Here is a 12839-nt window from a genome sequence, read left to right on the forward strand (position 1 = left end):
GGATCGGGGAATGGTGCGGCTGGCTGGAAGGGACCCTGGAGATCATCCCGGGATGTGCGGGATCGGGGATGGTGCGGCTGGGAGGGACCCTGGAGATCATCCCGGGATGTGCGGGATCGGGGAATGGTGCGGCTGGGAGGGACCCTGGAGATCATCCCGGGATGTGCGGGATCGGGGAATGGTGCGGCTGGGAGGGACCCTGGAGATCATCCCGGGATGTGCGGGATCGGGGAATGGTGCGGCTGGGAGGGACCCTGGAGATCATCCCGGGATGTGCGGGATCGGGGGATGGTGCGGCTGGCTGGGAGGGACCCTGGAGATCGTCCCGTTCCCATCATGGGCAGGAACACCTTCTGCTAGACCAGGTTGCTCCAAGCCCCGCAAACCTGGCGTCGAACACTTGCAGGGATCCACATTCCCAGGTTCTCTGGGCAACCTCAGGTGCCGCTCATTCCCGGTGAGCAGCAGGAGGACGCCGTCAGTAACACCAGATTCAGTGTTCTCGGATGGTTTTTTATATGTGTTCTATTTATCCGTCTGCGTTCTTCACACCTCCCACCAAACCCCTTCCTTGCTCCTCTTCACGCCTCGTTAGGCATCCCAGGGGCACCGCTTCTGGGGGTGCATCCCTTTTCCAAACCTTGAAAGAACCTTGTTGGAGACACCCTCTAAATAATGCAAATCTCTTTTTATTTTTTCAGAATGGAAAAGCTCCTTTTAATGAGTTTGTGTCCCCTGCGGAAAGAAGAGCAGTGAAAGGGCTTTTGGAGGTCATCCAGTGGGATTTCCCTGTCCTCCCCAAAAGGAACACAAAAGGAGGACCACATCCTACAAAACAGTTTTCCTTATTTTTTCCTGATTTTCCTTCTCCAATTTTCCCCGTTTGTTTTTTTGTTTGCTTGGGGTTTTTTGTTTGTTTGCATTTTTCCCTATTTTTCCTGATTTCTCCCGATCCTGAGCCCGTTGGTGCTGGAGAGACACGGCACTGCTGTAACACACACCACTACAACCCCACTGGTTTAGTTCAGTGCTTCTCTCTGGTTGTTGAAAATGGGTAATTTCTGGTCAGCATAGTTCTTCCTGCCCAAAGTCTCGTGGAAGTTAAAAATGCAGGGGGTTAAAAAGACAGATCACTCTGGGGAAAAGCACCCACTGCTTGGGGTGTGTGGGGCACAGTGCTGTCCCCCCTCGATGCCCACTCTGGGGCATGTTAAGCTTCACAGCTGGCACACATGAGGGAGGAGGAATTCAGGGAAACCCTCACAAGAGGAGGTGGAGAGCTCTGTGAAAGAAAAATACAAAAAAAATCACAAGTATCTGCTGTGTGTGGTTTTCTTTGGAGGTGCCAGGAGGGATGGGGCTATGCTCGCATGAGGAGATGGTGAGGAGCTGTGGTGTGGGAGCTCTGCGATGCCTCCACACCCTATTCCAGAGCTGTCTGCTGCCAGGAGAGTCCCGTTGGGAAAACCACACCAGCAGAACACAGCCACGTATTCCTGCTGGGATGAGGACTGGGCATTGCCCCCACAGTGGAAGAAGAGAACATTTTCCATCAGAAGATTTTGGCTGCAGTGGGGAACCACAGGTGTCTGCAGGAAGGCGTGGCTGTCAGACACGCTGCTTTGTGCTCACCTGAAGAGGGTGAAAATAAAAAGCATCCAGATCTGGGAAAAAGATCCAAATCCAGCAGGTTTGGGGTTGTCCTTACACTCCATATGTATATACACATACATACATACATACATGAATACACACATACAGACAATGATATATATTTCATATGGGCTTGAGGGATTTGGAGGTCTGTGACTTCTTCTGGGGCTTTGGGGTCCATGACTTCTCCTAGGACTTATTTTGGAGGCCTCTGATTTCTTCTGGGATTTTGGGGGTCAGTGACTTCTGGGATTTTGGGGGTCAGTGACTTCTTCTGGGATTTTGGGTTCCATGATCTCTCGTGGGGTTTTGGAAGTCTGGGATTTCCGAAGCCTGGGGTTTTGGAGGTCTGCAATTTATCCTGTGCAGCGGGGGTGGTACCTGCCCGCTATTCTCCGTGCAGAAGGAGGCCGGGCAGTCCCGCATCCCTCCCGCCACCGCATCGCTCCGCCGTTCTCCCGCTTTGCCAGGGATGGGGAGGAAAACGGGGGAAGAGAAGGAAAGGAGAGGCGGGGGGCCGGAGAAACCGAGCCGTGCCGAGCCGCGCCGCACGGGGAGGCGCCGGTCCGCGGTCCCCGCCCCTCGCCGCCGCCTCCCGCCCGGCGCCGGGAGCGCGGCGCGGGGCTCCAAGATGGCTTTGGCCGGGCTCTGCTCGCTGCTGGCCGGCTGCTGCCTGGCCGCGGGCAGCGGCCCCGCCGAGGCGGCGGCGGAGGCGGCGGCCAAGGAGCTGGAGTGCAAACTGAAGAGCATCACGGTGTCGGCGCTGCCCTTCCTGCGGGAGAACGACCTCAGCATCATGCACGGCCCCTCGGCCGCAGAGCCCAAGCTGCTCTTCTCGGTCCGCAACGATTTCCCCGGCGAGATGGTGGTGGTGGATGACCTGGAGAACACGGAGCTGCCCTACTTCGTGCTGGGTGAGCCTGCGGGAGCGCGGCGGGGCCGGGAGCATCCCCGGCGGCGCGGCTCCTCCCTGCCGCACCGGCGGGCGGGCGCCCTGCGGCGGCTCGGCCCCGGGGCCGGTACCCCCCGCCGCAGCCTCTCGGCCCCGGGGCTGGCTCACCCCGGTGCGGCTTCACCCGCTGCAGCATCACGGCCGGAGATGCTGCAGGCCCGGGGTGCTCGGTGCATGCCCAGGTTGTCATCCACGGGGCTCGTCCCCGGCTCCGTCAATGGCCACCGGCGGCTTGTGCTGGCAGGAGGCCCGCAGTCTGCTCGCAGCGTGCCCGGCTGGAGGTGAGGGTTTCTGCTTTTGTCTGCCCCTGAGCAGAGAGTCACCTTTCCTGCAGCCTGATGGAAAAATACTGCGCTGCTCAGTATATCCCATCCTGCCCGTGTGTGCTGCCCCTGGTGCGTCTGCCCCCAGGTTTTAGGCTCTGGCCTATTCATGGTCTGGATGGTTCCCACCTGCTCTTCATCCACCGGGTGAGGCTTATCTCCCTCTTTGGGCTACTTAAGCCCAAAAAAAAGCAAACAGTTTGCTCCTTTGTTTATGCAGAGCGAGGCCTCCACCCCTTGTGTACAGGGACCTGATTCCCTCCTCAGCACCTGGAGCAAGTCCCTGAGACATGTCATTTTTGGTGACATTGGTGCAGAACGTCAGTTCCTTGCCCACACATAACATCCTAGCCTTGGCAATTGCCACCATCCCTTTCCTAGCAGCCCACAGTGGCTGTGTCACCTCCTGCAAGCCTTGTCCATCTGTTGCTTCTCTGGCTGCACCTTGGGTGTCCCATTAAGTTTTTAATGCCCTTGTTTGGTGGCATTTTAAAATGTGGTAAAATACCAAAAATGTGGTACTGGTGTGTTGCTTTATGTGACATTGCCCCGCTGTACCACCCTTGTGTATAGTGGTGACCCCAGACTGGGTTTTTTTCCCCAGCAATTCATCACTTCCACGGCCTATGGACCCCTCCGTGTGGTAAGACCCCCCCAGCTGTGCTTGCTGGGTGGGCTTGGGGCAGCACTGGCTGCTGTGCAGGTATCCCCCTTCTCCCGGGAGAAAGGCAGAGACAGCGTGGGGCTGCTGAGGCCACGGGGAGGGTGTGTGGGGACAGCCAGGGCTGTTTTGCTGGAGTCCCGGGGCTGTGTGGCAGGGGCAGCGGGCTGTGGTGCGCCCCTGTCTCCTGGTCCAAGCCCTGTGCTGCGGGATGCTGCAGCGAGGCCGGAGAGCGTTGCTGTGGCAACAAGGCAGCAGCGCTGCGGATGCAGGGGGGACGCAGCCGTGGCTGCCAGCCCCCGCCACCTTGATGCCCCAAAGGCCACTTGAGTGCTCGTCCCCTGGCCCCCTCGGACCCGATCCTGTGGAGCCAGACCCCGATGGGCCCTGGGACCTCAGGTGCTGCCAGTGAGGAGCACCTGGGTGGGGATCAGGAGGAGGTTCCTGGGCATGAGCCCAGCCCATACTGTAGGGTTTTCCTCGGGGATTTTTCAAATCCGTGAGGTACCACACACTGGGCAGTGCAGGAAAGAAGCTGCCTGCCATGGCAGCCCTCACTGCCCTGATGATGCCCGGCAGGGGTTTGCTTTTGCCTCCTTCTACTCTTTGCTGCCAGGCAAACACAAGGATGACAAGCCCTGCGCTAGTGCACCCTGGTGTCCTGGTGCTGGCCAGGCTCTCTGGGGCATTGCTGCTTGGGACACTGATCCCCCAAAAACATGATTGTTCATGGTGCTGTGCCAACCCCCAGCATGCAGGGGGTTTGGGCTCTGGGGAGACAGAGGTGATCCCAGTTCAAGTCTTCCTGCCTGGAATGCTGGGGCTGGGCTGGCAAGATGAGGCAACTTGTGGGACCCCAGTTTGCCAGGGGTTTGCCTTGGTGACTTCTGGGAAATGCCATGTTCCCTCTTCCTGGGAGACAAGGGCTTGCCTTGAAGCTGGCATGGCCACTTTGCCATCTGTGGGTGTTACTGTTTTGTGCTGCTTTACCGTGTGGGGTTGTTGTTTTTATTATTATTTTTTTTATTGTTATTATTATTGTTATTACTACTGCTGCCACCACTATTAGCCTGGACACTGCTTTTGCATGGCAGAAGCTCTGAAATACACAGAAGTCTTGCAAGACCCAGGCTTGGCAGCTCAGAGGCTGCAGCCTCTGGATTTGGAGGTTCCCCAGCCCAAAGACCTCAAGAGCATCAGTGCTGTCGCTGCACACTTGCTGGGGACGTGGCTATGTCAGGTTGGAGCTGGTGTGAGTGGCTGTTTGTGTTTTCACAAGCCCGTGTGCAGGGACTGGAGGGTGTGTTTGAGCATCTTCCCAGAAATGTGGCTTCACACAGTGCTTCTTGCACCATCCCTGGCAAAAACCAGACCCGTTAATTGCACCCACCTGGCAGAGTTTGAATGTGTAATAAATAATGTCTTGGAGTGGGGGATAATCCCCACATGCTCCTGAGCCTGGTCTGGTTCAGTGTCTGAACCAGGGGGAGCTGGGCAGCTGCTGCTTCTGCTCTGGTGGTTTTCAGATCTAGGGCTTGTGCACAGGGAAGGGGTTCCCAAGGGAAGGTGAGCTGCCATCCTGGCTGACAGGCTTGGAGCAGACCCAGGTGCTGGCCCTGGTGAGAAAGGGCCTGGTTTTGGGCTGGAAGCACCATGAAGTGCTTCACAGAGGCTCATGGCAGTGGCTCTGCCATGTGGGCTCTGGATCAGCTCCCTTTGCCGGGGGGGGGGGGTCTCTCCATGCCTCAGTTTCCCCTCAAAGAGGGTTTGAGCGTGCAGGTAGGTGGCTGCAGTAGGGGGATGAGTGAGGGGAGCAGCTGAGAAAGGGTCTGGATCAGGGAGCCCAAGGATAGTGGGGTATCAACCGCCTCTGGTCCTGGTGTCCCCCTCAAATTCCTCCTAAATAATTCAGGGGCTTTTGAGCTTGGCTAGTTTTCATGGACACTGGCATGTGTGGTTCCTCTGCCTTGGTGACACCTCCCTGCCACAGTGGCCAAACCAGGCCTCCCACTGATGGATGCATGGATTTTTCTCCCAACTAAAGATGTGCTGGGATCTTTGGAGAGCTACGTGTGGTGCTTGGTACAGCTGAAGTGCTGGGGGAGTTGTTGAACTGGGCATGCCAAAAATGGCTGTGACTCCTGACCCCTGATAACCCCTGATGGGGAGCTCCGGTAACATAAATTAATGATGAGCTTTATATTTATCATTCCACAGGAGGGTGAGGCAGTGCTCACTGCCTGCTTTCCATGCACCTTTTTGGGTCTCACCCTCCCTGCTGTGTCCATCCCGCTGCCAGAGACAGCTGAGAGGGCTTTGGTGCTCAGATCTCCCAAACATGGGGACCTGCTGTCTGCTCCTCTGTTCCTCCAAGAGCAGATGGGCTGTCTGTGGGGTTATGACTACTGCTCTAGGAGGAGGTGAGGTGCTTGGACAAGGCTTTCCCCTGCTTTGCAGCTCTTTTTGCTAACGAGTGGAGCGAGTTTTAATTGCGCTGGCCGCCTTCCTGCGCACGTGCTGCCTCACTGCCTGTGTTTGCTCGGGAGCAGCTCAGGGCTCTCACCAATAAACCCCACACTGGTTTATATGTTTATCCCCAAGGGGACTCCAACACCATCTCCCCATTTTACTATAGGGTTTTCTCCCAGCTCCTGAATTTTTGGGAAGTGCCGAGGGTGTGGGAGCCGGGATGGGGCTGCTTGCTGCGCACCGGGCTGCCCACGTTTAAAACCACCTGCTTTCATCCTGCCTTCATCCTGCTTTAAATCAAGCAAACCTTCATTTGGGATGGTCGCCTTTCATCTCATTTTGTGTGTGTTGCATTAGTTGTATTTTTTCCTGCAGGGAGGAAGCATTTTGCTGGTTGGTGGCCATTAAGAAATGCTAATTTGCAGCTCAATATTCCCTGTCCGCTCGCCTTCACACCCCCTTCTCCCTCACTGCTTGGCTCGGCAGCATCCAGCCACATTTGAGATATCATTAACTGGATTCACACTCCTGCAGGCTGCTAATTTTTTTGGGCCCTATCATTTGCAGGTTATAAAGTGGCAAGAGGGGTATTTATGAGCATCCTGGCTTCCCTCAGCCCCTTGGGGTCGAGGGAGATTTGTGATGCAATTAAAAACCACACCAAAGACTGAGTCTTTGACTCCTTTGCCTTCTCTGTAATGCAATAAATGTTTGAAAAGTAAAGTCTTGAAATACCTTTCTGAGTGTAAAATCGACTTGAGAAATGAGAAAGCAGAGCTGACGAGCTGAACTTGTGCTTTCTGGGTGCCAGGCATTTCAAGATCTTGAAATACTGGATGGTTTTTTGCATGCTGGTTTTTTTTTCCCCCTTGAGTGTGGAGGAACTGAAGGAGCTGCTTCTGGCTCTCCAGGTTTCCAGCCCAGTTGGTGTGCTCTGAATTAGGGCAGTGCAGCCCCTCATCTCCCCACTTCCCACTCCCCACTGCCCTCCCGGGAGCCTCAGCAGCAGAGGATGGGAGACAGTTCTTAACTTCAATGACTTTAATAGATTATCATAAACTCCAGCCTTAATACAAGCTGTCATGATTTCAAATTATCTTACTTTTAAATTAAATAGATTCCTTTTTAAATACAAAATCAATTCTAATTTTTTAGAGGGGTGAGATTTTTCAAAGGCACCGATGAGCTGGGCATATTTAACTGCTCTTGAATATCTCCCCGAAATATCTAATCAATTTTTTTTGGTTAAATCCTAGCTAAGCTCTTGGCTCTACTTCTGGAGGCTGTGGCCCTTACTTCCCTGGGTTAATAACAGGATTTGTGGGGGGGGTTGTAGGGATGTGAGACAGATCAGGGAGGGATGTGGCTGCTGCTAATCGGGGTGACGGCCACCGGAGCACCCGCCCGCCCCGGCTCTGGCCAGATGTGACACCTGTCAGCTCTCATCCTTGTCCCACACATTTCCCTGCTGCTGTGGACTGCTGGAGATTGTGTCCTCCCGCTCTGTCCTTTACCCCCAGCTCCTAAAAGGCCCCGGAGGAGGGAAGCAGGAGCCAAGGGGCTGCAGGGTTGCATTATCCCATACTTTTTTCCAGTTCCATGTCAAGTGAGAAGAGCATCCTATTGAGTGTTGTTCCTCTCACCCGCATCTGGATGCTGGCTGGGGGTCCCAAAGCTGTTGGCACACAGGGCAGTTCTTTGGTGCCAGCACTCTGTTCTCACTGGGAAGCAGTTCTTGGGGTGTTGTGGTGCCATTCCCTGGCTTGACTTAATTCCCAGGGGCATCACCACCGGAGGCCCCATGCCCACCATCATATGTCACCATCTCATGAGAGCAGAGCCTGGCAGAGAGCAGGGCTGACTCCACCATGGGGCCCACAGCGTGAACCTTGCACCTGGGAATAGGTGTTATGGTGAAATAATGAAGCAAATATTAAGAAATTCTTAAGTACCTAGAGAATAACCAAGTTAAATGATACCAGGGGAGCTCAATAGCCGTGCTTAGATTGATTGAATTACTAAATGAGCCTGACTAATGGAATGGAGTGGCTATATCGGACTTTTGCTCAAGATCCTGCAATAATTTCTCTAATAAGATTGTGAGCCATTAATTGGACTTGGCTTTGATCCTGGACACTGTCGCATGCTCTGAAACCCGCGGGTGTGATCTGTGCTCTGGCGGGCCCAGCGAGGGGACAGCTGCTGTCATCTTCCTGCTGGGTGGCTTGGAGGGCAGCGGGGGATTCGCCTCAGGAGGTCCCAGCAGCTGTGGTGGGGAAGGGAACCCAAAACACCCCGCCTCAGCTGCCCTCCTGCCCCTTAGCCACACCCATCCTGGCAGTGGGATTCACTGAATTCCTTCCTGCTGCCTGCAGCTGGGCTGGCTGGGGCCTGAACCCCTGTTTCCATGAATTTGAGATGGATGCTTGGGGTGTGTGCCTGCTGAAAATCCAGGAGGGCCACGTTTTTGCTGCCTCCTCCTGGAGTGGTTGCTGCTGGTGGTGGAACATTGTTGTAGCACCCAGAGGGCTCCTGGGTGTCTGGTCTGCTGTGTGAGATGTTTGTCCCCAAGGCCTGGGGGCTTCCAGAGTTTCCAGCAAAGCAGAGAGGGATCTATGAAGGCGACACATCCTACCCTGGCCCTGCCCTGGAGCACCTGGTGGGGCAGGACATGCTTGTCTAATAGCAATATCTAATGGCTCATCTAATAATTGGGTGAAAACTGCAGGTAGGACCCCATTCCAGCCCCTCCTCTTGGCCATGCAGCATGACCACATCCCTTTTCCTGGGGGTCCAGAGCCTGGAGTGAGGTGACCTGCTCAGAGCCACTGAAGCACCGTGGACACGCCATGCCTGGTAACATTCCCTCTTCCAGGCAATGGAGCCCAGCACCAACCTCAGCTATGAGTAGGGGCAGCCCTTAAAACCTCGTGGCGGGGTGGAAAACGCTGCAGGAAAGCTGGCAGCATCCCAGGGAGGAGCAGGGAGTCCCCTGTGGCCAAACTGGGGGCGATGGGGGCTCAGGAGGGAGGCGTGGTGTACACATCACACACGTCACCTCGGGGCACCTTGTCCCCGCGCCGTGCCCAGTGCAGACCTGCTCTCTTGCTGGGCACGGGCGTTTTGCTGCCACGGGGGATATACAGGGCCTCTTGTTTATTTTTTTTTTTTTTCCCTTAACCAAGGGAAGAAAAAGTAAGAAATAAGGATTTCGTCTCTGGGAACCCGTTGCCACAGCAACCGCGCATCCAGCTGGCTGCAGCGGCAGCGGGGCTGGGAGGGGATCTCGCTGACCCAGAAAGCAGGGGGGGAGTGGGATGGGGGGCTGCTTGGCCTTTCCAGGGGGGTGCCAGGGTCTGGCAGGGTGGGCAGGGACTCCGCCAAGAGGGCTGCAGGGCTCCTGGCCCCCTGGTTTGTCTCCCTTCCTGAATGTCTCAGCCCACATCCAGGCAGGGATGCTCAGGCTTGGTCCAGTTCCTGCCCCGAGAGCTGTCCCAGTTTTGGGGGCTGGGCTGCCCATGTGGGCACTCCTCAAAGACCCCCAAAGATTTCTGGTAGGTTTTACACCCCTGGAATTGGCTGTGGTTCCACTGCTGGAGGGTACCCTTGGGCAGCCATACTGATGCCCTGATGCCACTGTCTCACTTCTGCCCTCCTCGCCATGTGCCAGTGGCATTTGCTCCTGGGCTGCATCACATATTTTATTTTATTTTATTTTATTTTATTTTATTTTATTTTATTTTATTTTATTTTATTTTATTATTTTATTTTATTATGTTTTACTTTATTTTACTTTATTTTGCTTTATTTTACTTTATTTTACTTTACTTTATGCTCTTCTATGCTATTCTATTTTGTTTCATTCTGTTTAATTTTATGTTCTATTATGTTTTATTTTTTTCATGGTCGCTTAGCCAGCTAAACGGAGACTGAAATCATCTCTCTTGGAGCCTTGCTGCAGAGCAGTCCTCCAAATGAAGGAATTTTTGCCTGGTGGGATTAAGGCAGTGCCTGGATGATGACAGCTCTGTCATTTAAGACTGGTTGTCCTTTTACTTCCAAATTGCTGGGCTCTGGCATCTCTGCAGCTGTGGCTGGTGGCTCACCCCAAACAGCAGCTGGGGGATTTGTCTAGATAAGGGAAGATTTTTGATTGCCAGGTTCTGGCTGTCCCACTACAGCTTTTTGCTGAGAAATCACCCAGAGGAGAGCGTGCCCTGGCTGGTGTTTCTGATCCTGCTTTCCTGCCCTGCCTCAGGGGGTCCTGGGGCGGATGCTGACCTGGTGCTGGGCTCCTTGGAGCCTGGTGTGGGATGTGGTTAAGCTGACCCCACACTTTGCTTTGCTGTGGGGTCTGGTTTGCTGGTGATGGGCTGAGGAAGGGGTCTGAGCCCGTTCCCTCCATGGTTCCTGCCTGCAGAGCCTGAGATCCACTGGGAGGTGGGCAGGGACTTCTTTGAACATTTAGAATCCAAGGGAAGTAAGGGATCCTTGAGTAAGGGACCCTCTAGCTGGTGGGGCTCATGGGTCACAGAGGTTTGGGGTCTGCAGCCCCGACGTGAGAGGGGACACTGGCTCTTTTCTGGCCAGCTCTGAGGCATCTCAGTAATTAGGATGACTAACGAGCATAGCAGAGCAAGCAGCTTGGGGGATGCAGAGAGCTGGCTCTGCTCCTGCAGGGAGCTGATCCAGCTGAAAACTAATCTGGTGGAGAAAAGAAATTGGAGAATCCTAGAACCTTAGAATGCTTTGGGTTGGAAGGGACCTTAATGCTCATCTCGTTCCATGGGCAGGGACACCTTCCACTATCCCAGCTCCAAGCCTGGAGCTTGGACCTTCATCCAGCCTGGCCTTGGACGCTGCCAGGGATCCAGGGGCAGCCACAGCTTCTCTGGGCACCCTGTGCCAGGGCCTGCCCACCCTCATGGAGAAGAATTTCTTCTTAAGGGCTGGATGAAGGGCAGGAGAAGGTGGCAGAAGGTGCCAGTGCTCTTAGTTGGACATGGCACATCTGCTTGGCCCCGTGAGGGCTGTACTGCCTTGTGAGTGCTTCCCAAACCAGGTCAGTGGTCCAAGGAAAACCACAGCCTGTTTGCCAGAGCCCTTTGGGGTGGAGGCCTGCCTGATATGTACAGGCAGGATCTTGACCTTGTTTTTGGGGAGAGGCACCTCCTTTTCCTCCTTCTTGCACCCCTGCCCTCCTCCGCTGCCAAAAACACCCAGCTGCGATGTCACCGTCACAACACAGTGGATGCCTGGGAAGGCAGATATTAGCAACCCCGAAATATCCCCAGGACAGGCTCTTGTGTGATGGGAGACAGTTACCATGGAAACCTCCTTCAAATAAAAAAAAAAAAAAAAAGAAAAAAGAAAAAAACCCGAAATTTAAAGCAGCCCTTGTAGCTCAGAGGAACTGTAGACCTTATTATGGGTTTTGGCAACCCCCCTTTTTCTTTTATTTGTTCCAGCTAAAAGCTCCAGGAGACAAGGCAATTAATTTGGCATCCCAAGGGGAGTGAGAGAGCGAGGGCACAGTGCTGGGAACCAGTTTCTGGGCTGGCAGGCACCCGGAACTTCCCGTGCCACTGGCACCAAACACCCTCCTCTCATGGGGGTGCTCCAACACAGAGGAAGGAGCAGGGTAGTTGTTTAGAAGAGGTGGCTTAAAGATTAAAAGACCCTTTCTAGGTCCATGCATGGAGTGTTTGGGAGGGGATGGGGTGAGTGGAGGGCTCAGGGCACTGCAGGAGGGGTGAGGATACAGAAAACACCGCATGCTGTGGCTCCAGCACGGGGATGGGTGGCTCAGCATGGGTTGCAGGGGGCTTGTCCTGACGAGGGTGGCAGGAGGAGGCAGTGCAAGAAGGGCATAGCAGGGCAGGGAGGCTCCTGTGTGGATCAGGTGGGCTGAGCTGGGTGGCTTTGGTAGGGATGGGATGCCTGGCAGGAGAGACAGCCCACTCCCAAATTTTCCTGCCAGCCTCTACTGTGCAGCAGTGGCCGCAGGGTCGGCAAATTGCTGCTGTGCTCTCGGCCCATTTGCTCCCCTAATGATGTCCCCAGTGTCTGCAGCCTCTGGGAAATCTCCTGTTTGGACTGGAGAGGCTGCTGTGCCTCCCACCACCCTGGGCTGGCCCCAAGCTCCCCCAGACTCTGCTTTCCCAGTGGTGGTTGTGCCATGCAGAGTTGTTCTGCCATCCCAGTGCTGCACCTCCCAACCTTTCCTGAACTGCTGAGCCAGAAACAGCTGGGCTCTGTCTTTTTTGCCTCTTTGGGACAGCTCTGGAGAGGAGCAGCGAGGGGACCTGAGAGCTGTCATGCTGCTGTGGAGTTGCTGGCTTTCCTGCTGGCCAAGGGGGCAAGCCAGGAGTTTGTCTTTGCAGACATGACATGTATGGCCTGGCAATCTGGGGGGAGTTATAAATGTCTGCAAGGATCTCATCCCAGCTCGTGCCAAGGTGCAGCTTCAGTGGCCTGAGATGTGTGTCCAAGCATCTGCAAGCAAGGCAGTGCCTGAAACATCCTTCCAGGGAAAAAGGAAACCAGTTTTATTAGTTTTTCAGCAGGAGCTGCTCTCTTCAGGGTCTGCTGTGGTGGTGTGCTCAGAGCTGGGGGGCAGGAGAAATAGCTCACCCCCCTCCATGGATGGTGGGAGGGGAGTCAGCCTTGGACTTGGGCAGGCTTCCCCAGCTTTTATTGTCATGTTTCTGCCTTTTTGTGCTAGCAGAGTAAGACACATCTCTGGTTAACCCTGGAGGACTCAGCCTCAGCCCCATCCTGT

General features: G+C 54.8%; 1 protein-coding gene across 3 annotated transcripts in view; it reads left to right on the forward strand.

The window, feature by feature from the left end:
- Positions 1-2189: 2189 nt before the first annotated feature.
- The window catches only part of ASTN1 (astrotactin 1), a 60866-nt gene continuing 50216 nt past the window's right edge, over positions 2190-12839 (forward strand). Inside the window, exon 1 of one of the 3 annotated variants that reach the window (XR_011001992.1) lies at positions 2190-2567. Coding sequence is in view for 2 of the 3 variants with exons in the window: in XM_068199447.1 (XP_068055548.1) it covers positions 2285-2567 (283 nt within the window). In the remaining variant the exon portion in view is untranslated. The remainder of the gene's footprint in view (positions 2568-12839) is intronic. The other 2 variants (XM_068199447.1, XM_068199448.1) reach the window with 2 other exon arrangements.

Source organism: Anomalospiza imberbis, chromosome 9 (assembly GCF_031753505.1).
Source record: "Anomalospiza imberbis isolate Cuckoo-Finch-1a 21T00152 chromosome 9, ASM3175350v1, whole genome shotgun sequence".
Classification (NCBI taxonomy): domain Eukaryota; kingdom Metazoa; phylum Chordata; class Aves; order Passeriformes; family Viduidae; genus Anomalospiza; species Anomalospiza imberbis.